Source organism: Mytilus galloprovincialis, chromosome 3 (genome assembly GCF_965363235.1).
Source record: "Mytilus galloprovincialis chromosome 3, xbMytGall1.hap1.1, whole genome shotgun sequence".
Classification (NCBI taxonomy): Eukaryota; Metazoa; Mollusca; class Bivalvia; order Mytilida; family Mytilidae; genus Mytilus; species Mytilus galloprovincialis.
In genome coordinates this window covers 108,141,381-108,166,634 of record NC_134840.1, presented here as the reverse complement: position 1 = coordinate 108,166,634, position 25,254 = coordinate 108,141,381, and the positions used below count along the sequence as shown (strand labels likewise).

Sequence of the window (25,254 nt, the reverse complement as noted above, 5' to 3'; positions counted from 1 at the left end):
TTAGTGTATTCATTAAAGTTACTTTATTTCTTTTCATGTGACAGTGCAAACAATGAAAGCGGTTTTAAGACATATAGAACTTGAATGCAGAAAACGCAAAATTAAAAAAAATATCAGTATATCATCAAGGAATTTGTTTATTTGGATATACAACTCCTTGACTAACAAATTGTTCTACCTCGACTAACATAATATAAAAAAGAAGATGTGGTATGATTGCGTATGAGACAACTATCCACAAAAGACCAAAATGACACAGACATTAAAACAACTATAGGTCACCGTACAGCCTTCAACAATGAACAAAGCCAATACCGCATAGTCAGCTATAAAACTGCGCATCACTGCAAAATAAACATATAACTGGTACAACGTTTATCTGAAAAAACTTTGATACAAGATATAATAAAAAAAAAAGAATAATAAAATAACATATAATTTAGTTAAGCTCCATGCACGTACGTAAGTGCTGGAAAGATATTTTTCAAATAGACCGAACAGGTTATTTTTTTTTTCATATGTAGGTCGAAGAAGAAATTACAATTTATCAAGAGCAATTTTACAACGTTGGTTGCTTCCAAATAGTCATTTCACAAATTGTTCAGACAAGTGTGAACTTTGTTGACTAACCTCAGGTCATATCACTTGTATTTTATTGTCATCCAGTTACTCTTAAAGTAAAATAACGTGTTTTTACAACACAAATTGTTTTCCCAATACTCTAATATACATACAATCTGTATGGATAACTGATATATCTAAAGATTTAAATTTAATACTGACCAGTAGTCTACACTTCATTTAAGTTCAAAGGTCAAACCAAAAAGAAGACTAAGTCTCTTATGATCATCCGGACTTTTCCCATTTGGATGGAAAGCCATGCTAAGGATGAGCGTCTGTTTGAAGGCAGGATAACACTTGAATTCGCAGTCACATCCGGTCGGAGTATGGACGTCAGACTAAATTTTGATGCTTCGTGCATGTAGATGGCAACACTCTAAACTTGTGTCAATGAAAGCATTTCAAAAACTCCTGGAAGAGTTTTCGGACCCTATCAAAAAATACTCTCATTTTTTATTGGCAATCTAAAATTCACGCCTTTTCATCCGGTCGAACTATTTGACAGAATCTACTTATTGGTTAAATTGTCAATGTGTTCTCGTCCTGACTGATATTATCGCCGCATGCTAATATTTGCGACTGTTCGTTAAAAAAAAACAATTAATCTACCAAAAGTCCGTGGAGCTAATCATGACTTCTTCGGTCTCTTCTCACGTGCATCAATTAATAAAATTCTTGCGACGCAAAAAAACGTTAAGGGCCGGTTTAAGAAGAGGTCTATGCTCATAGAAACTTATTTCTTTTTTTCTCTGAGCTTTACTTCCTAAGGGCCGGTTTAAGAAGAGGGATCTAAGCTCATAGAAACTATTTCTTTTTTTCCTGAGCTTAACTTCCTAAGAGCCGGTTTTAGAAGAGGGGTCTAAGCTTATAGAAACTATTTCTTTTTTCCCTGAGCTTAACTTCCTAAGGACCGGTTTAAGGAGAGGGGTCTATGCTCATAGAAACTATTTCTTTTTTTCCTGAGTTTAACTTCCTAAGGGCTGGTTTAAGAAGAAGGACTATGCTCATAGAAACTTTTTTTTCTTTCTTTTTTTCCCTGAGCTTAACTTCCTAAGGGCTGGTTTAAGAAGAGGGGTCTAAGCTCATAGACAATATTTCTTTTTTTCCTGAGCTTAACATTCTAAGGGCCGGTTTAAGAAGAGGGGTTTAAGCTCATAGAAACTATTACTTTTATGTTTTGCCAGAAATAATTTATCGCAAATTGCATCTATACAAATCTGGTAATTGCTTTCATGAAAAAAAAAAGTTTTGACGAGACCTGTGATTGCAGATGAGACGACTACAAAAGAAAGAATACGAGGAATGTAAATTGAAACATATCTACTACGTGTTGTTGTGGTTCACATACAACTTTACATTTTACATTCTGGGTGAGACTTACTTATAAATCTTATTTCCCCAGCCCCATCTCCTTTCACCCGTTTTTTTTTTTATTATTATTGTTGTTCTTTATTATGATCATGAATTATATATTTGAAATTCAACGACTCCAGCTTTGACATTTTCTTGAACACAAAACAAAATGGTAGAATGTGTCTATGGGCCACATATGCCCCCAATTGTAAATATGCATGAGTCAACTTCCATTTATAGATGCAAGATTTATGTTGTTAAGACCATTGTGTGATTATAAGCATAGTATAAGTTTACGGAACATTTGGTTGAGGCAAACAAAAGTAAGAGATCGGAAACTACAGATTATATCAACTATTCCATTTCTAAAGGGTAAACCTTATGTACGGTAAAAGTGATGCCACCCTTTTTCAAACTTGATCTGTATTTTGTGGTAATAAGTATTGTTTTTTTATTATTTTGTTATATATAAATTAGACCGTTGGTTTTCCCGTTTGAATTGTTTTACACCAGTAATTTTGGGGCCATTTATAGCTTGTTGTTCGGTGTGAGCCAAGGCTCTGTGTTGAAGGCCGTACATTGACCTATCGAATGGTTAACTTTTTTAAATTGTTATTTGGATGGAGAGTTAATTGTCTCATTGGCACTCACACCACATCTTCCTATATCTATTGTGTATAAATTTCATAACATTTGGTTGAGCCAAACTAAAGAGAGAACGGAAAAGGTTGCAATTTTTAGGTTTAAAAAAGGGCATAACTAATGAACAGTAAAAGTGATTCCACCCGATTTCGAACTAGATACGTGTTTCGTGCAGCTAGTGTCCTAGTGAGCATTGCGTATGAGTTTAATAACATTTGTTTGGGGCAAACTAGATTTAGAGAAGGGAAACCAATTTTAGACACGCACGTACACGATGGGCGAACAGGACAAGAATGACAGGGTTATCATTTTATGTATTGGAGGGGCATAAAAATTTCATGGAATGTCTGAACCGCGATGTCGATTGCCAGCCGATTACCAAAACATCAGTTATGCAATATTTTACTACTTTACGAGAAAAATTATCGTCATTGTAATAGTGTGTTATAAAAGCGACTGACTTCCAAATAAATTACACTGACGGCTACCAAAATATCGTAAATGTAAATATGACCTGGGATCTTGGCTCACTGATGCTCGGCACGAAGCTGATTTGGCTAGGATCCGGGAATATGTACACACAGTATACAGAATATATGTAACGACAATTTGTAATCGTTTTATAATTTAGTTCTTCTATACAAAAATGTCGTTAAAGATTAAGTTTTCGTTTTGGCTATATATGCTATTCAGACAGAACGTAAAGCGGGTATTATGAGTATATGTGCTAGCCGATACTAACAATGACTTATTTACACTGAAAATTCTGGTTATGAAATAGGACAATAACCTCGTTCTTGGTATACTTGTTTACAAATAGAAATGCATATAGTACACTCAATCACAAGTCATTACCGTTTAATGCAGATGTCATTTCGTCCTTCTAGTTATTTGTTAATTACGCTGCAATATGCATTTTACGAGATTTACGCATGTGTTGCGTTTACATGTCATTGAAGCGATTATGTTGTTTACAAACAAGAATAATTCATTCCGTTGTATAAGGGAGTCACGAGACAGGGGTGCCTGATTCTTTCTCGTTATCGACTCATTCTCCCTCCACTCTTCTTCAAATCCCCCCTGATCCCAGCTTCCCGTTCCCTCATTCCTATTTCCTTTCCATGTCCATCCTTCTTGTATACCAAAAATTTCATTCAAGCTGAAGTTTTCTTTTTGACCATATATGCATAATTCAGTAAAGTGAGTCTCAATGGTACCTGTGCTCAAACTCTCAGAGTTCAAAATTTTGCGGAAATGAATACGAGTTGTTTAACAGCAGTTCTATGAGGAAATTCTTCTTTAGATAATTGAAATCGTAACAGTTTTGCCCGAGACATCTTTCCCAAACTCATTGACTGGACAAAACAAGTCACACCAAAAGTCCGTACTTCACAATATGATTGCATGGTGCCTAAATATAAAAATAAGAAGATGAACTCAAGACTTCATCGGATACATTACAATATGTGTATGTGTGTAATTGATGATGTTCAAACTGCTTTTTCTCAAGTTTTCTTTGTTTTCGACTAGTTTATTGTCGTTTCTTTCTGTTATTTCTGTCTTATTAATGTTTTATATTGTACTATGCTCCTTGTGAGTCAATTTTATGGAAATAAAACATCTTCTCTTCTGTATAAATTTAGATTGTTTATACCATCAACGTTGACTTGGTCACCATTGTGAAACTGGACCACTGAAATTGCGGTGCAAGGCTAACGTAGACAGGATCCAAGATTATGACTTGATCTGCGACAAAACAATACCTAACTAGTTTAGAATTCCATTATCTTATAAACTACAGGCAAGATAAAGATCAAAAGAGCATAAAAATTTAGCGCCAAAACAAGTTTTGCATGTAATTAATTAAGCAAGGTATTTTTACGGGAGAAACGTCTCAATAATGTAGAGTTTCTTGATGAAGAGATAAGAGCAACTGTGGTTTGATTGACACGGTTTATCTCCCTTTGTTGTACATCTGTCAGATCTTGTAGACGGAACAAGATCAACATGGCCTTATCTAATACGAATATATTGAATCATTTCACCATCTATGACAAGAAATTTTCATTACCAGATCTAGTATGTCAATTAATGCATCTAGTTTTTCGCTCATTCTCATGAAATTGGCGCTTTCCCGCTACAAACATATCTTTTGGGACGAGCATTATCTATAGATATTAGAAGATGTGGTAAAAGGGCCATTTTTTTTCTTTATGATTAGTAGTTTTGCATATCCTTCAAGTCGGTTCCCATTATTGAAAAAAAAATATACATACCTGTATATTTGTGTACTGTTGGCATGCTGTACCATTGGTGTACATTTCATATTTCTCTTTTTTTTTTTAGCTGTATCTTTCATTTTTGTCAGATACTAGAGTTCAGAAATACATAAAGAATGACGCGAAGGAATTGACAGCAAAACTATTTGCCGGTATTTGTGAGAGGCGACCGAGTACTTTTGTCACATCAGAATTTGGATCATTCCGCTTCTTTTCGTGGAATCTAGCCAAATATTTATATGTCAATGAACAAGGTACATGTAGGACCGATATTCCTTGTATTTTTCAATCATAGTGATACATTCCGACCATCATAAAGTTGTTATTAACTCTACTGAAATCTGGAATTTAAAGCATCTTTATATCATGTATAATACTTCATCATTTTTCAAAATATGTACATGTTTTCCTAAATCCACAATGATATTTGGCATACGTTAAAGACATTTTTGAAAGCAAAATGGAAATTCAACTTTATTGGGGGTAACATTTTGCATCGAAAGACATCTTAAACCAAAAGTTATTATATAAAAGAGACATGTTATTAATTTCCTTCTTATATGCATGTATAATACCAAATTATTCCAAAAACTATCACATGCAAGTTTCACGAGCATCACTGAAGAGACATGTATTGTCGAAATGCGCATCTGGTGCAAGAAAATTAGTACCGTTAATTTTATTTGAGCTATTTTATAATAACTTGCATTTGTTACAAGTTAAGTTATCAAATAGTTAGAACTAAAAGTACACATGAAACTATGATACTGTGAATTTTAGTTAAGAATAATAAGTAAGACTTTTTAAAGAAAAAAACTTCGATCCCTGCATAAATTCTGGGTCCCGTTTCAATCTGAGCTGAAATGTGTTTGTCAATTAAATCAGTATTTTGGTGACGCGTTCCAACTTCAAGGAATGACAATGGGATTGAAAAAGCAAGTTACACTGAATGGTTAACCCACCTTTGACAGCAATTACTTTATAAAAAATGATTTTACTTCACATACGAACAATCACATTCAATGCAGTGTATATATTAAAAAAGAAGATATTTTTCATTCTGTCTAAGAGTTGAACAATAAATAGGATTTACGAACTTAATTCGTTAATAAATTAATCATTATTTCACTCAACGTAGGTAAAAATACATGTGCCTGTCTTCATGGTAGATTTCCTATTAATTTAGGCTTCACTTTACTGATGTAGACGTATTTATGTTCGAAATTTATACCTACATGATTAATGTACATGTTTAACTGAAACATGTTATACGTCTGTACATAAAGTTATACGACCAAAACATAGATTTGAAGAACTTTCCTTTTCAGATCTTTTAGAGATTATTTCAGAAAAATCTTGCTATGTGTAATAGAAAAACATAGGATATTGAGCATCCTTTTATGACACAAAATCAGTTATGCTCAACAACAAAAAAAAAAAAACGCACAAAAAGCAAAGTAATAGCTCTTTTGTTGTTGTTCTTCATCTCAAATCACAGTGAGGCAAGAAGTCATTATACCCCTGAATTTTTGGCTACTGGTATTTGTTTGGGGTTTCTAAGTATTTATAAACCCCTGATTTCAAATGTTTAGGTTTTAGCGTTCTTGGTGAAGGAACTTTCAGGAAAGACGCTGCTAATGCAAAAATAAAATCTTATTACTTTATTTAAGGAATGACTGTAATATTTTTTCTGTCTATGAAGAAATAACATAAAAAATTTGGTGCACACTGAATAACGCGCGTAGCGGGTTATTTAACAGTGTGTACCACATTTTTTGTGTTATTTCGAATAGACAGAAAAAATATTACAGTCATTTCTTATAATTTAATTCTAAATTCTGTTCTAAACCGTAGAAAACCATGAAAAAAACGTTGATGATGTCACGGTCACATGACTAAATTATGTCTATGGGCTGATAACAAAATAACGTCAGCCAATCAGAAGACGCGTTACATCCAAAATTAAATTATTAAATGATGTAGAATCCAAACAAGACAAACATGACAATACTTACAAATGAACATACAATAGTCCGTAGTTAACCAACATTCGTAATATAAGTATAACATACATGTAGATAATTTGGAGGTCAGGAGGTGAATACTTTGACAAATTTGAAAGTATCAAAAGTAAATATAAAAAAACACAGAAAATGTGTATTACATAATTCTAGTGTTTTGAGATGCTCGAAATTGTTAAAATGTTATTTCTTTTTTTAATTTTTCAAAAAGATGGGATACGGGTTGAATATATGCCTCATCAAAGATTGAATGGTCGTTTTAAAGGTTGACAAGAGGTTTTCATTTCCCTATGCACAAAGCAATAGTAAGTACAAGTAAATACACCCTTATCCGCCGTGCATTCGAGGGTCTTTAGACTAATAGTCTCAAACAATTGAAGTATTATATTGGTTTAATACTTCCATGCTCAAACGAATTGCAAAGAAAAAAATCAATATTGGCGTGAAAACTGAAGTCAGAACAAACAGTGCATTCACATGATAAAACAGGAAAATTTCGCTCCCTCAGGAAGGAGTTGATTTAAGAAGTAAATAAAGGGGAAAGATAAAAGAGATGATAACATAAGTGCGTAATTAGGACAATTAATCTCTTGGTACCACCCGTGTATACCAAAACATACCGAAACGAATTTTGTGATGAGAATATAAACACGATGTACGGACCCCTTGTGGTTACACTGCTTTGACTACTGATGATCCAACATTAACACCTTGGTGTGGTGCTCCAAAACCAAGTGGTCCCTAGAGAAAGCTAACCAGTAACATCAACAAACTTCAAACGAACAATACAATAATAGTATGTTATTATTACAATCCTGGAATACACAGGCGTCTTGTTATCACCACTCAGGGAGTAACTTTGATATCACGTTGGAAAAACAAAGAAGAAAAGAAACAATAAAGAGAATGTAAACAAACAATTATACGTTTATAATTAATTCCAAGTGTTTCTATGGATAACCACGGTATTGAATGGAATCCGGACCTTTTAGTAACAAGCCTTTTCGGTCTCACGTTCACTCGTCCATATTTCACTTCTATTTTTTACTTTCAAAAAACACTTCAAAGTGATGCATATCTTGCATGCCCCGTACATGCGTGTTTAATTTCATATGTATAACCAGCTTGTGGTTTATCAACTTAAAATTGATAGTTTATTGTTTAGATACTGAGAAAAATACCATCTTTTCCCACGTCATTTGCTGCTAAATAAAAAATAAGCATTTTACAAAACATTTCCATATGTTCTCGCCACGATCATACTATTTTCCCACCATTAAAACGCATGCATTAAATAACTCATATCAGTGACGTTTTAATAATGCCCCCATAGGTACCCCAACCTGCAATGCACATAACAAGCATAGGTCGGAATGACATGTGTTGCAAACGACGTATACTTCAGGCAAAAATCAAACGACTGGCGTGGGAAATTTTGTCTTAAAGAATGTCGTTAAAATACTTATATCTGTTCAACATATAACCCTAATCATATTAATATCTCTAATTGTTTTGAGTTAGGAAACAACATGAAACATTCTTAGATTTGAGCAGCGAGATTTCTAACGAGATTTATCAGATTTTTTTTTAATTGAGTTATTAATCATGTATGATTATTAAGTGTTATATAATATTACGGTGATATTATAAATAGTTGATGTCTCTATGTGCTATAGTTTATGAAATTGTAGTTTAAAATTTAAAACTAATATGCCTCATCCAAAACTAAATAGTACATCACGTAAAGTTACCCTTTTTTGTCCTATCAAGAAAACTGAGAAATCTTACATTGTTTAGATTACCACCAATTCCACTAACTAATACGTAAAATAAGTCACTATGTTATCTAAATATTGTAAATTCTAAAAGTTTGCATTCGTCAAAGACTATGTTCTGTTCTCTCAGTGAAAGGTAATAGACAACAGCATTAGTTGGAACTTCATATACATTGATATAGGAAGATGTGGTGTGAGTGCCAATGAGACAACTCTCCATCCAAATAACAATTTAAAAAACGTTAACCATTATAGGTCAATGTACGGCCTTCAACACGGAGCCTTGGCTAACACCGAACAACAAGCTATAAAGGGCCCCAAAATTACCAGTGTTAAACCATTCAAACGGGGAAACCAACAGTCTAATCTATATAAAAAAACCGAGAAACGAGAAACACGTATAAATTACATCAACAAACGACAACTACTGTACATCAGGACAGGTGCAGACATTTGCAGCGGGATTAAACGTTTTAATGGATCCAAACCTTCTCCCTTTTTCTAAAACAATAGCACAACATCACAACATAGAAAAACACACGATAAAATATCAATTGACAGGCTTAACTCAATCAAAAAACGTATATTAATACACTATTAACGAATAAATTTGATCTGTGATATCTGAATGCAAATGCACAGTTAATAAAATATTATAGAATGAAATTCAAAACAGTGTGGCTGTGGCCATTGATTGACACATTAAATTCATCCATTGACTGGGACAATTTAGGTGAACGTTTGTATGTAACGACCACTGCTCACTATGTACTTTTTAAAGACACTTAAACTATGGGGTCACCAAAGGTTCTCAACACCTTAATAACGTAATTCGAAAAATTAATCAGAAATAACACGATGTTTTGATTTATATCAATTATATAAATCAAAACATAAAGGTTATTCCTGATTAATTTTTCGAATTATTTTATAATTAAAGGCGTTAAGAAACCTTTGGTGACCCCACAGTTTAAGGGCATACGATACAGTTTTGAACCTGTATTTACAAGTTGATGAAAATTTGCATATAGGCTATTTTTTACAAATCAAAATCAAATATGTCATAAAAAATATACCTTCATGTGCTACTTTTTGAGTAAAATGAGGTCGAAATTTTGTATATTTGCTCAAAATTCAGATTTGTGTCCGTATTTTCTTTTTCGAAAGAACGACGTAACTTTTTTGCTTTAAAAGATAAACACAAATTGTTTTTTGTTAATTAATAGATAATTTCTGTATTTTATAAGTATCATTGAAAATTATGTAATTTTTTTTCCGAAATAACTCTATATTTAACAAATGTTCATGAATAGAGAAAAAAACGTCATTTTTTGCTGCATGTTTATCAAAATTAAAAAAATTGCGCTATTTACAGTTTTATAAAATTTGGGTCACATAATCTCCTTGCAAAATGAAACAAATTGCTGTTTTAAAAAATAGGGGTCCATGCACTCGTTTTCAAATTAAATCAGTTTGAATGATAAAAGTCAGTCGAAAAATGCATCTTTTCCCGATATGTCATAGTTTGACGTCGCGAAAATAACATTTTACGTTAGCAACGTCATTACCTTCCCTGTAACTGTATCGTATGCCCTTCGTATGTACGTCGTGAACAGTGGTCGTTACAGACAAACGTTCACGTAAATTGTCCCAGTCAATGGATGAATTTAATGTGTCAATCAATGGCCACAGCCACACTGTTTTGAATTTCATTCTATTGTATATATACTCTTGACTCCTTTATTGGACAGAAAGTCTCTGGGGAAAAGTCTAACTCAGCATTTTACAAGTTCTATGGTCACCACCAGTGTTGTCTAAAGAATGAAATTCTATTCTGAATTATAAACTTGCTGCAAATATTTCCTTCTCGTAGATACTTCGTGACTATGTTTGCATCAATCTGACCTCACTTTTGGGTTTGCCCTTGCTAGCACATGACATGAGTTTGTGCTCCCTCGTCGAATGAAACATGCTTATCAAAATTTAATGCTTTGTCCGTTCTTTCTTCATTCGTGTGCTTCCCACTTCTTCATCCTATCCTATAAAATGGTTTAATTTAGCGTTTCTAAGACCTAGTCTACTTTCGATGCTTTATTTTGGCGTTTTATTTGCGCTTGATTACGATTTACACCAAAGTGTTATATTTTCATGATATCTACATTATTGGGAGAAGCGCATGAAATCGGGTTCTTAACAAAAATTAGAGATGGAAACATTTAATATTTTATGGTCATAGAACGTTTTTAAAATTTAACAATTTGGTCATAGTTTATGTTAAGGAAAGTATTCTAAGTTGTTTGAAAATAAATACTTTATAGTGCGTCTTTCTATGTTCATTTGTGATGTTACACTATTGTTTCAGATGAGGTTGAAGGTTTAATATCATTAAAACGTTTAAACCTGTTGCAATTGTTTGCACCTGTCCTAAGTCAGGAATCTGGTTTTACACTAGTATTTATTTTTTTTAATTTTTTTTGGAGGGGGGTCTTTATTATAGCTTGCTGTTCGGTGTGCGCCAAGGCTCCGTGTTGAAGACCGTACTTGACCTATGATGGTTTACTTTTACAAATTGTGACTTGGATGGAACATAGGCGGATCCAGGGGGGCCTGGGCCCCCTTTCGTTGGGAAAATTTGGTTGGTTATATAGGGAATCATTGAAGCATGACTGGAGCGCCCCCCCCCCCCACCTTTTTAGGAAAAGTTCTGGATCCGCCACTGTGGAAAGTTGTCTCATTGTTACTCATACCACATCTTATATCTAATTATTTGCCTGATCAGCTTCATAAGGGACTGTTTTCTCCATGAACAGGATTCACGCAATGATCAACTGTTTGCTATAAGCTTCGGGATCATTTGTCTTACTATAACTTTAATACTTTTTTATGGAGGAGGCAGCATTTTAATCTTTTTTCTAAATTGTTTAATATTTAATGATATGTATTTTGTTTAGTGTTATAAAAGGTTTAATGGTAGCAAAACCTATTTTTTTTATCTCAGCTTTTCGTCTGGTACAAAGTTGGCTTTAAAAGTGTGCTTCGGCCTTGGGAGGTATTCATGCAAGCTATAGATCCTCGGCTTCACAATACTAAAAAGTATGCATAGCCCGAGTATTATGTCATATTTGTTGTTGTGGAATAATTAACAAATCTACAGATTTTTCATGTTTATGCAGAAAACAAAAGATAAGAGAAAACTTAGTAGCGTGAGAAAATCACTCCCACGCCACGGAGAATCTTACTACTAGATACTACATCATGCTAAACGTCTGCATCTCAGTGTGCAACAGTAATAAGCGGGAAAATATACGATAATTCTTTATGACAAAAGTTGCCAAAATGATGCTCATGTTAAAATCTCATTTTGCCGCGTTAATTAGATTACAATAACGATTTACGATTTATCAAGGAACGTTACACTAAAATCAATCTGAAATCATTTGCTTTGACACCCCCTTGAAATTTGCCTGATATAAATACACTAGAATGTATGTGAAATTTACAAAATCGTGGCAATGATTTGTACACTTAAAATAATATTCAAAAGTTGATAAGATATGGGTTGATGTAAAAGTATATAGATGTTGGGTATACGTCAAAGGGAAGGAAACCCAACAACACAAAAATAGAAAAAGTCATTTGATGGTATAGACATTCCGGTACACTTCTAATATGTCAAGCTAGCTTGTGGTTAATTCAACAGACTACCATGTCTTTATAAAAAGTATTTAAAAAATACCAACCACTTGAGACAGACACGCATAGGTAGAGCTTTTTTTTTACACTCAGCCTGTCGAAAAGTCATTTCGTTAAATTTATTATTTGTTCTCTGGATGGAAAACTCCGATACTGCTAGTCCTGTATATTAGGCTCGTTTGTTTCTTCTAAATTTTCAAAGTTTGGTGTCTTTAATTTGTTTGCATTCATATTGATAATTTTGTTTACTTTCAATTGAGATAGGTAAAATCTTTAGTTTAGGAGACAAACAATTGTTTTATACTTATTCAACTGTATAGGGAAAAATACTGTTCTCGGAGTTTTCATTGACCAAAACGGAAAAAAAAAACATGGAAAACTAGAATTAATTTGGTCCAGATAAGGACGTTGTCATCAGCCTTAAATACTATTAGAATATTAGAATAATAACTGCACCAGACTCGTATAGATTTGATAGGCACTGATCTCACACATACACACGACATGTAGTGTGTAACAGTTATACCGGCACGTCAGGTACATGTATGATTGACACATGTATGGCACAAAACATGCACTTGACACGGGGGATAATCTATGTGATAATCAGCATCAGGTATCTGGAATAAATTACATGTAAATTGATCAGCAATCAATTTGCGTTCTTGTTTTCATTTTGAGGCAATCAAATATCAAAATTTGTTATGTTTTAATAAAAGATTTGTATACTAAACAAATCCTTGGTTTTATAAATTGATTGGGGTTTCTTTTGTAGTTATGAATTTATTATGAAAAATAAATGTGTCTCAATTATCAAAACAAATTGTAAATACTCGACTGTCTTGAGAAACGATAGAGCTTTTCTTTGTAGTTACAAATTTATTATGAAAAAAATAATTTGTCTCAATTATTAAAAACAAATTGTAAATACTCGGATTGCCGTGAGAAATGCTAGAAATAACCATAAATTCTAATTCTCTCTTTTGAAATATGGCGGTATTCGATTTTTCGTACGTTTCAAAAGTATTTGACGTATACATGTAGATATAAAAGGTATTTCCAATATTTACACGTAGATAACGATTATTAGCATCCTATAAAAAGACAAAACAAATCATGAAATTATAGAATTATTCCTTTTGAGTAAATTGGCTTGTTTTTCCAATAAAGACCGTCTAATTAGCAGTGTAAACAAGATTAATTTAGATATACTTTGATCTTTTAACAGCCAATCAAGGCAGTATTAGCTCGCAATTCTCTAGGTCTTCGTAGTTTTTTTATGTTTTCACGCCGAAGCAAAAACTGTCATTGATAAATAAAATGTCTATTCATTAAAACTAGACTTCTAGACTGGGTTTCACTTATATTGTTTCTCTTTGTTTGTTTTAACAATAATTTTAACGTCTTAATTAGAAAATAAACCTTAAAGAGTTATACGTGACAATTTATAATTGATCCATTGCACTGTACTGTCTATTATCCTAAGTTTGATTTTTAGGACGCATTATTTTAAAAGTCTGATCTCTTCGTGCAATTGTTATCTCACAGCCTATGAGTGAGATCAGAGACTTCTATTCTTTGGTTAAATGCACATTTTTACTCAGACATATCGATACTGAACAATTGGACAAGGAAATAAATAAAAAGAAAATTGAATTTCAATACTTATTATTTGTTATTAAAAGAGATGTTAACTAATCGGAACAATTGGCTTCACATTCTTTTTAACTTCGTCTTTTGTGTATCTTCATCATCATGTTTATAAATAATAGAGCATGAACAATAAAAAACACTATTTTTATCAATTTTTTTTTTTTATATAACATCTAAATTAGTACAAACTTAGGTCCGAAGGAAGAAATAGAAGAATTGAAAAGTATAGTGTTAGGCGAAAAAAAATCTTATTAAAAAGGTCAACAATAATTCAAGGATTAACTCCCTTTCGCCATAAATTTATTTCAAATGATGACAAGAAATGTATTCATTGATTAACGCGATATTAGAAATGTACCTGCAGTGAAATACAAGTATGACATCTGAGAGGAATTTTACACCGTAGGGATTCTTGAAAATTTATCCAAATGATATTCATAACATGACATATTTCGTATCAGAAAATTAAGCATGTATTGTGTGACGCAACTGTATACCTTTTCAAAATCCAGGTAATCTTCGATGATAAGACCGTTACCTGCTGTGAATTCAGGTGTCAGAAATTATCCGTAAATATATCAATCTATCGATAATTCCTATCTGATTTTGACATTTTATTTCGTGATTAAGGTTAACAAATCAGGTGGATGTTAATTTCGAAATTGACAATTTTACAGCTTAATTATCTGAATAGATACAGGATATAGGAATGTCATAAAATTCATAATATGTGATATCTATTTTTTTTTTTTTTATTTTTGACCAAAATTACGTGTTATATAGTGAAGTCATAAGTCCGCTGGTAAATTAGTCAAAATGAGTAATTAGAACATATAAACATAGCCTACCTCAAGGCGTATGTCAGCGAATAAATTATCATAAATTAACAAAGAAAAATGAGCATTAGTAATTAAAAATTAGACCGGATGAGACAAATTTTCTCACTTATACTCAAAATGAATTGGAAGCCCGCGAGTAAAACCATATATTGTATTGCAGTGGGGAAGTTTTACCGGATTCACAATTAACCGCATAATTAACTTTTAATGAATAATTAAAAAGTCCTGTTAATTTGTAATTAACCTGTACAGGAATTTTTTTAAAAGTTTTTATGGTTTTAATTTATGGAATGGATACAAAATACGTCATTTTTCAATTACCAGTTACTAATTTGAGAGTTTGGATATTAAAAAAAGTTTCGAAAAATATTTTGAAAGATTTACAAAACAAAGGAAATACTCCGGGCTGAAAATTGTTTGAATTGTTGACTTTCTGAGAAACCTCAGTTTGATAGCCATGTCTAAATGGCCTTTGATATCCTACGTCCCTTTCTTGTACTATTTTATTTCCCTCACATAGTAGTACATAATATAGAAGTTCTATTGTTTAAGTCGGATCTGTGTTCAATCTTTTAATATTTGCTTGTGTTTTCTTTGTATTCCGTTGTTTGTCTAATTGGCCCTAGTATAACCTTTTTATATCAAAGAATCGGTCCTAATGTATATAATATTTAAAAAATAACATACACCGATGAAAAAAATATATATATAATATACATTCAACTAGTCAAAAGCCGCAAATCCTGTCAATTACTTTTAACAAGTGTAAGTGTCTTTTTAATTTCTGTGTACTATTTTCTTTCTTCCATAATTGTGGATTTACAACCTTGTCCCTTTTGCGTAAAAAAATGTTGATATAGCTGTTCATGAAATCCCGGTTCTTGCTTATTTTAAATTTAGACGCACTTGATAGATCTTTTACCTATCAAGAAGGTTCAATAAAATTAGAAATATTTAAAAGTAAATATTGTGATATGAACGAGAGATATATTAGATAATTAATAAATATTGTAAACAAACAATCACGCCATCAGACAGCAGACTTTGTACGTCGTCTGGCCGTTGTCTGACCTAATCACCTGACATTTCATCCTCGTCATTCATAAAAAAAAAATCAAAATATCCAAACTACATGTATATGTAATTGTAATTTATTAAATATTAACTCGAACTATAACATAAATTTGATACTGAACTAGTTACTAAAGACACGTGGCTTTTCGCGCCAAAATGGTGAGGGAATTTGCGGGAATAACAACTATCATGTGATGTGTATTGAACCAGTATTATTTTATTTAAAATGAATCAACTTTTCTGCAAATAGATTGGAAGCCAAATGTCTCCGCTACACTGAATACACCCATTGTTGTAAATCCATCTGAAACACACCACCCCCTTTGAAGAATCTAGTGACATCATTGACTTTCAAGGTCGAGTCAACCATACGTTCAAAAAAGCTTTCCTTATAGACAAACTAATACAGAATTCTGAAAATAAAATCCATACACACGTTTGAAAATCATAAAAGTTCTTAAAACGAAAACAAAATGTTAAAAAATCCATCAATTTTTATTAATTATTTCAAATGTTCAAATTCTGTACAGAAAAAAATCTACACACTTGTTTACAACAATTTCGTAATACTGATAAAATTACTTTGCTGTTGTCCAATCAAAATCGTCGACCGACTTATTCAATTATCTGCTGGCTCCTCCTTCTTTACTGTAAATAATTACTTCAGTAAGCCCCGCCTCCTTTAGGATATATACGCATCGAAACCGCATGTTCAACAACAGTTGTGTCAAAGTAATCATACCTAGTGGATAAACTTAAAATTAACAGTATTATTAATATTATTCAAAAGGACATTATGTCTAGTGCTCAAATATCTGCATTTTATGATGTTGGTGATGTTCTTCAACAGGTAAGCAACAATAATTAAAACTTTGAAAGTTTAATAATTTTAACTTGTGAAGTGATGAAAAGTATCACGATTTAATGATATAGTATTTTTGCATAGTTAGTATGTATTTAAAAAGTTGTGTAAATTATTGTCAATATTATTGAAATTATTTTATCTAAAAATTATAATTTTAGTTTGAATCAATTTGAATTATTGTTTATCAATATTGCAAACATGTTGTCAAAGTTTATTTTAACGTTTGAAACCGAAATCAATTTCGTATTTTAATTTCAAATAGTAATTATATTGTTATTATAGTAAATTCGAACTTTGTACGCTGTTGTTATGCTATTATTGTTTCTATATGTAAATGAATGTCAAATTAACATTTAAAACGTTATCCCCGTTGATTTACTTTAGTTTTTCATTTAAAAAAGGATTTATTATAGATTTTTTTATCAGTCTTTTCAATGTGCTATTATCTGGTCATTTAATATCCCGTCAAATCGCCTTACACACAAGTTCACTTTAATCTCTTGTGTATTATCAACCACCTTGCAGATAAGACACCGTGTTTCAAGATGAATTTAGCAAGTACATGTTATAACCTTGTTTAATTTATAATTGTAGAATCGCAGAAACCAACAGATGAAACAGTTCAATGAAAGAAGGGCTACAATTGGTGCTATGGTGTCTAGAAATGTGAATACACATGCTATGCCTTCAAATTCGTTCATTACAATTACACAACAGAATGGTGTTTCAACAGATCTTAATCAGAATGAGAATTTACATCGCAAGTTGGATAGGAGTATAAGTGAACCGATCGGTGACCGAGCTTTGAACAGTTTGAGTATTCAGAGGAATAATGTTAACTCGAGCCGTTACAAAACAGAATTGTGCCGACCTTTCGAGGAAAGTGGTCATTGTAAATATGGGGATAAGTGTCAGTTTGCTCACGGTGGACATGAACTTCGTACATTGAATCGTCATCCCAAGTACAAAACAGAACTTTGCCGTACATTCCATACTATTGGATTTTGTCCGTATGGACCTAGGTGTCATTTCGTTCACAACGAAGACGATCAGAAACTGGCCGAGATGGTCAAAAATCACGAAGCCATGTTGGCAGCACGTCGCAATCCATCTTCATCCTCAGCATCAACAAACAATTCCGCAAGACGACCTTCAAATATTTCATTCGCAGGATCTGATTACAGCCCTCCGTCCAGTGACAGTCCGAGTCTTAGTCCGGCTTCCAGTGACGATTTCAGCCGTCTTTCATCTTGTTCAAGTAGTATGTCGGGAAATTCGTCTACTTCCAGCAGCCCTGTGTTCAATTATTCCGCTGATCTTCAGACAATTGCTTCATTGCTTCAGCCTTTGAATGTTCAAACTCAAATGAACAATGTAAATAACTCTTCAATTGACTCTTTGAGCCAGCAGCTAAATGCAATTTTGAACTTGTCTTATCAACAACGCAATATGAACAACAACCACAACGTGTTCGGGGATTCGTGGGACGTGACACCAGCACCCCCCTCCCCTCCCGATAGTATCTCAGGCGATAGTGTGGGCAGTGCTAGCAGCTTAAGTAGTAGTGGCAGCTTTTCCTCATCTCAAAACACTTACGGGTCTCCATTAGACATTAGCAAGCAGTTGCAGATTCGACTTCCAATATTTAACACGCTTTCCCAGGACGATTAATTTTTATGTTTTTGTTCCGTATAATTTATATTTATTATTAATTTATTATTTGACAATTTGACATTGATTTACGCGTTTGGTAAATCAATGCCACTTTAAAAGTGGAGTTTTTTACTTGACTATTTGCGGGACCTTGTAAAACAACTTTCATTTTTTTGTGCCACTGAAAGTGGGATGTTCTTTAATTAAGGCTTTTTGTCCTTCATGTTGATAGGGCATTTTTAAAGTTAATAATTCCAGTTCTTGTTGAGTATAATAGTATTATGTTTTTGTACAACCCAAGAAACGGGTTTTTATACAAATGTGCTAGCTATTGAAAGAAAGTCCGCATTTCGTCCAATACTTTGCATTTTGGATGTAAATTTTTCATTTAGATGTTAAATATTTGTTATTTATGAAACTATGCATTTTCATACTGACCAATAATTTTTGGCGTTCACGCTATAATAGTAAAATTGAATATATTTTTGTTTTATACAAGTTATGAAATCACCAAAGATGTCGTTACTATTAAACTTTTCACCTTTTCCATGAGATCCATCTTGTTTATAATTCATATCATTTTGTATTTATATGGCAAGAGAGCCAATGTTTGAAAACATTAAAAATGTTATTTATACCTTGAACATTTTTTTTTATTTTCATTCACTTCTCTCCAGCATTCCCACGCTTTGAAGAAAAGGCATGCAGGTCAACAGGAAATAAAAATTACATTGTAATAACATTGATAACGACCCATTCATAATTGACATCAATTTTGTTACATTGTAATTCTCTCAGACCCCCGTCACAGTTCAATGGTTTCGATGCACCTGTTCGTAAATCTTGTGGTTTTAACAAAAGGTCCAATGGATTGATTTCTTGTGTCAATATTGGTTTTATGTTCTGGCATTTTTACTTGCACAAATAAATTATAAAATAGGATCTTTTTGTCCTAGGTGACGGATTTATTTTTTTATTGTTTTGTTTTCTGCTGGGATTTTGGCTGACGATTTTTGTCATTTTCAAAAACGACAAATATTTTGTCTGGGTTTTAATTAGAAGAGGTCGAGGTTGGAAATTTTTCATTTAAATGGTATTTTGTTGGATCGAACTATTTACGATAGGATTTCCACATTGACCAAATTCAAACTTAATGCATTGTCATTTGAATTTGGTGATTTGTGTAGCGTATCATAACTTCAACAAATGAGTAAATCGGAGAAGTCTCTCAAAATGAAACAAACAGAAGTCTCAATCTAGTAACATATCCTTAGATAATTCGATAGGCATTTTCAGAGAAAACACGTGTTTAGAATTTACCAAAGTAATTGGAAGAGTTATTAGTTACAATTTTCTCTGAAATTGCTATTTAGGAATCTTTAAAACGTGTAGATGACTATGTTCCCGGTGTGATTAACGAGCTGCGATATGTGTATTTGTCATATACAATGTATCATTTCATACTTGGTTTGAAAGGTCCAGAAGGGAACATGCACTTTACTTGACCGTATTTAGAAGTACTCGAAAAACATAACATTTTAAAAAATCAATGTACTAATGATGTATAATACACACTGACCATTTAGACTAGACAAAAACCATTTAAAACATCGTCGTTTAATTGATACACATTACATGTATTATATGTGGGCTTATATGTGTATATGCACACACTTGAAAAAAAAACTTTTTTGAAAAACACAGTAGATAGTAAGCGGAGATGAATAGTTCAGTTGGGACAGAATTAACAATATTCGTTGTGTCGGGTCTTTGATTAATTAATAATCTGATACGGTCTTATCACTCATCTTCAAAGTTATCAAATTATCAACGAACTATGGCCACATTGTTATACAATGGCCGTGTTGTGCACTAAACATAAACAACTATTTCAACAGATTGACGTTTAAATAGGATGCAACTCGGTGTTTGACAAAAAGAACAAAACTTTTGGAATTAACCAGTTCCAGTGCTACCCAAATAAACCGTACGATAAACTGTACGAAATTAACTACATGTTTTCAGAAAGTTGACAATTTCCTCGTGAATTGGTGTCTGGAGATGAACCTATACACAACAGACATTCACGTGACTACAAATTAAAATTGGTCCGAACTGAAGCACTTCTAGAAAAGTATTTTTTTCTGGCTTGTTTGAGATACATGTATTTAATCAGTTTATGAAAAAATGACTGTTCCTGCTCGACCTTCTGCTTAAAAGCAGTTTCTGAATGATCAAAAATTGTGTCTGATCTGTGTTCTACAACTGTTAAAAAGACCAAAGCAACATAGCCAAAATTAAATAAATGCTGATCACAAGGAGTGTGTTGCACATGAGTATCATGTTCAATGATGATCCGAAAATTGTCACAGTTCATCATTGAGGAGATGCTTCACACATGGGTCATGTTCAAAATAGCAAATAGTATAAAAGATTCGTAAAGATAGAAAAGAATTATTTTCTTGGGGGGGGGGGGGGGGGGGGTATTTCCTTCTGTTGCTAAGCATACAAAATTTTTGAAATTTTTTTCACTTTTGTACACAATACATTTATGTTTCTGCCTTTTGAGTTAATAGAAATCAATGATATCCATGCAGCCCCAATAATTTTAATATTTTTAGTGCAGATACGGAATTGGGTTAAAAAAAAACGTGTACAAATCTTTATCTATATCTGTAAATTCTGATTTGAACCCGGTATAACCACGAAAAGTGTCAACAAAAATGCATATGGTTCATAAAAAAGTTCTTTTGTATAGATAATGGTTCAGGGTAAAAAATGGACGTCGTACTTAGTAGACATAATAACCGATCATAACCCCGGATTAAACTATGACAGATGTATATATGCAGGAAACCCGTTTTTACGCAAACAAACTCTCGTAAATTTGATTTATTTTCAATCTGAAGTTTATATATATGTATGTGTTTACATGTTTTCTCTCTACCTACGGCTAGTGATGTGTATTGGAATCCATCCATCATTTCAGTGTAGGAAATGTCATCCTGCAATACACAACTGGACTATGTGTGACGTAAAGCGACAGTCGTTCGTCATCTTGCTTCATAAAACTTACATAGGTGCCATCATAGTCGCCTGCCTGACCGCGACCTTAAGTACAAATAAATATATGACCATAATTGTATATTTGTTTATATACTATGTAGATGAATACATTGGTATGTGACCTTATGGGGTAACGATACAATGCAATGAAATATGCATATTTTATTTATATGGTGTACCATTGATAGATGTAATAGAGTCGTTCATGTTGAAATGTCTGACTTTCATTGTTTATTTCTTCATGTGTCAAGCTGCTATGTATGAATATAACATAGAAAAAAAATATTACAACTAAACAATAATATTAAACTTTTATTGTTGAAAACACGAAAACAACAAACAAACAAACTAGTGACAAAAAAATCATTTTGCACAAAAAATACATTTTCAACAAAATAACAACATAAAATCGTAAAATCTGCCCATTATTCACACGCTTCTGGTTGTTGTTTTATTCAGCGTTAATGGCATATCCTAAATTTGTAAAGCGACTGAATCTGTTTCTGTCCAAGTTCACCAAATTTAAGCTTTGACGTATCAAAGTTGATAAAAATAGCTTTTGTTTCATAGCCTTGCACTCTACCAATCCCTTCTTATCTCACAACCATCATTCCTTTCGCCAAAAACTCCTTGCCTCTTAAACCGTTCAAAACCTTTCGTTTTTAAAATGACTCTCTATCCCGAAAAAAATTGTTCTAAAAAATCCTCTTTACGACACAACCTTTAGTTATAAAAACGACTTCTTGCCACACAACCTTTCGCATCATAACTTCTTGTCCCACGTCTCTTCTCACCAAAAACCCTCCAAGACCATCACACTATTACAACCGAACCTCTCTTTGCCACTCAACTTTTTGCTCATAAAAAACCCTTCTTGCCTCACAACCTTTAAAACCCATAAACCTCCTTGGCCAACAACCTTTAAAACCCATAAACCTCCTTGGCCAACAACCTTTAAAACCCATAAACCTCCTTGGCCAACAACCTTTAAAACCCATAAACCTCCTTGGCCAACAATCTTTCGTTCTGAAAACACCCCCTTTCGCCTCCCAAACCATTTCTTACCTCACACATTTTCCTATACCCAAAGCGCGAACTACCTTTCCCTGTGCACATTGCGATATAGGGGGGGATCATATATTATACATGAAATAGTTATAACGAAGAATCTCTACGTATCAATACTTCCTAACTTAAGAAAGAGCCATGCACCTACACGGTTGTGAATGGTTCAAGTATGACATGAAAAAGGTGCTAATAAGTTTACCCTTTTAAATCTTCGCCAAGTCAGGCGTTTGTTGACGCGATTAAAAACGGGAATAAGGTCAAAAACGTTTTTCTTGAAGGACTTCAATGATGACATTAGTTAGGAATATCATTTACTTCTTTGGTACACGTCGGGTACGAACTACTGGCCTTTTACGAACAGCTCTGAATTAATCCCGGAGTTATGATGTTTGTTTGCTTTATGTATTAAATTTTAGTTATCTATGTATTGTGTTATGGATTGAAGCTTTTGTTTTGTTTCGTTCATGTTGTTGTCTCACGGTCTTTGTCGACTGATGGTAGTCGGTGTCCCCTTTCACCTATTTTTGGTATATTTGTGTTTTATGTATGTGTTTCAAAGTAAAGATAAAATAGCCATTTAAGTTAACTTGACTACGTTCCAACTTGAAAACTGTAACGTGTTTGACTAGCGGCCGGTCAGATAAAATTAACGGTCAAGAAATCCAGTTGCCGTGGGTAAACATAAAAAATGTCAACCATCAAAACATATTGTTTACGCTATGGTGAATGCACGACAATAAGATATGCAAATGAGATGTCATCTTTGTTAATTTATTACTAGTCTTGTCAGTGTAATAAAGTTTGCTGAACAAGGGATTTTGGCCAGTGTATACATGTCACGGAGGCAAACATGCTTCATTTTCAATAAAAAACTTAGCGATGTGATACATGTATATATCACGGCATACACACAGAACCTAACCGACCTTACATATATAAGCAGGAGCGTATGTATACACGTGATCTATACATCATCAATGCGATTTGAGGTCTGTTCGATTACGATGTGGTGTTCCTTCTTACGTAATTACAATGGGTCATTGATAAAATGAAACTGTTAAATATGCCGTACATTGACCTATGATGGTTTACTTTTATAAATTGTTATTTGGATGGAGAGTTGTCTCATTGGCACTCACACCACATCTTCCTATATCTATTTTCTATTTTCTCCGAAACAGGGTAAACTTTCAGGAAAAGTTTTCCAATTGGTTTGGGCTCAAAGCATACGACCTATTCAGCAGATAAAATCGCTTACAATTTTAAGACATGTTTTAGAACCCACATTGGTGGATCCAGTGAAAGGGGAAGATGTTCTGGGTGTAAAATCAAGCCTTTTTCATTTTTTTTTTAATTTAGTATGTTAAAGTTTCATTGTGTTCCAGTCTTTGGAACGCCTTTTTCAAAATGGCTGGATTCGTGCTTAAATTCACCGAGTATGTTTCACACAACTTAACTGACACAGTATTCCAGAATTGGAGAAATTAAAGGTCGGAACAGGCCGGAACTGTTCAGCCTTTTGATATACCGAAATAAACACAGAAATAAAAGAAATCTACTTCAAATTACATTTTCGGAAATATGTCGTACATGTTTGTTTTGAATAATTGTAAGAAAATTGACAAGATAAAATTCCACATTGTTAGATTGAGTAATAATATGATGTGATACATATCCAAGTTGTAGTGTTGTTCTTTAATCAACACTTTATCGTCCCCAAAGGCAGTTTTATTTAACGATATTTCGCTTGTCATACTTTAACGAACAATCCGCAAAGAAACTGTACGTTTAATTTGAATCAATTATGATTAAAAATTTTTCCAAAACTTCGCTAGAAAAATAACAACATTACATCTTTCTATAGGATTGAAAAATAAACAAACAAGTGCTTAATGATACATCAGCTAAGACTAAGGTACATTTAGTTAAACTGTTCCATTTCCCTAGGCATTAAGATGACAAATAAATGCTTATTGTCGAAAAAGTGATCGCACTTTTTGAACTGAGAACGTTAGACATATATACATGTATCTTCATTCCAAGGCGGTCACAGGCGCTATTTTGTGGAGTAATAAACAATCGGGTTTTTTTTTTGGGGTGGAGGGAGGTTTTAGGGGAATTCCCTAAAATACTTAGTATCATTGACTTCTAACTCAGTTGTTGGTTAAGAAACATGTCTGATAAATTCTACGTCAATTGGTGTCTTTAGTTGAAAGATGTCTCGTTGCCCCCCTCCCTGCCTTTTACATCATCTGAATCCGCGTCTGTTATCCAAGAGATATACAGTCGGAAATTGCACAAAGAGAGAACATTAACAAGTAACACCACAGGATTAATATTCAAGGTTCTCTCGCCACACCTCTTCTTTACATTTCTTCCGACACCATTCACTTCGTTTTCTCGGGCTTTTACAAATTGCTCGAAGCCTCCCAAATTTCATACCTTTCCCTTCCCAGGTGCTAATTAACTGTTATAGCATTAGAGACACCGCTAACCGTTAGATTAAAGAACTTGTGAAAATATAGGTGAAGTAACTTTACAATCAAATTACTTCATTGATAAATGATTAGTTTCGAAGAAAAGAAAAGTTCTGTGAATGTTTTATTGATTTTTTACAAATAATGATGATTTCATAAATGAGCGGAAACATCA

General features: G+C 33.1%; 1 protein-coding gene across 1 annotated transcript; it reads left to right on the top strand.

Moving 5' to 3' along the window:
* The first annotated feature begins 16,641 nt into the window (after nt 1-16,641).
* Nucleotides 16,642-19,112, top strand: LOC143069741 (uncharacterized). Its single transcript, XM_076244515.1, has 2 exons — nt 16,642-16,800; nt 17,410-19,112. The coding sequence occupies exons 1-2, from the start codon at nt 16,747-16,749 to the stop codon at nt 18,484-18,486; spliced, it is 1,131 nt and encodes a 376-aa protein (XP_076100630.1). The 5' UTR covers nt 16,642-16,746; the 3' UTR covers nt 18,487-19,112.
* The last annotated feature ends 6,142 nt before the right edge of the window (nt 19,113-25,254 follow it).

Excerpts from the sequence above, each read along its gene's own strand:
- LOC143069741 (XM_076244515.1), top strand. The coding sequence starts at position 16,747 with ATGTCTAGTGCTCAAATATCTGCATTTTATGATGTTGGTGATGTTCTT. Across the intron at positions 16,801-17,409 it reads TTGGTGATGTTCTTCAACAG|AATCGCAGAAACCAACAGAT; the intron begins GTAAGCAACAAT and ends TTATAATTGTAG.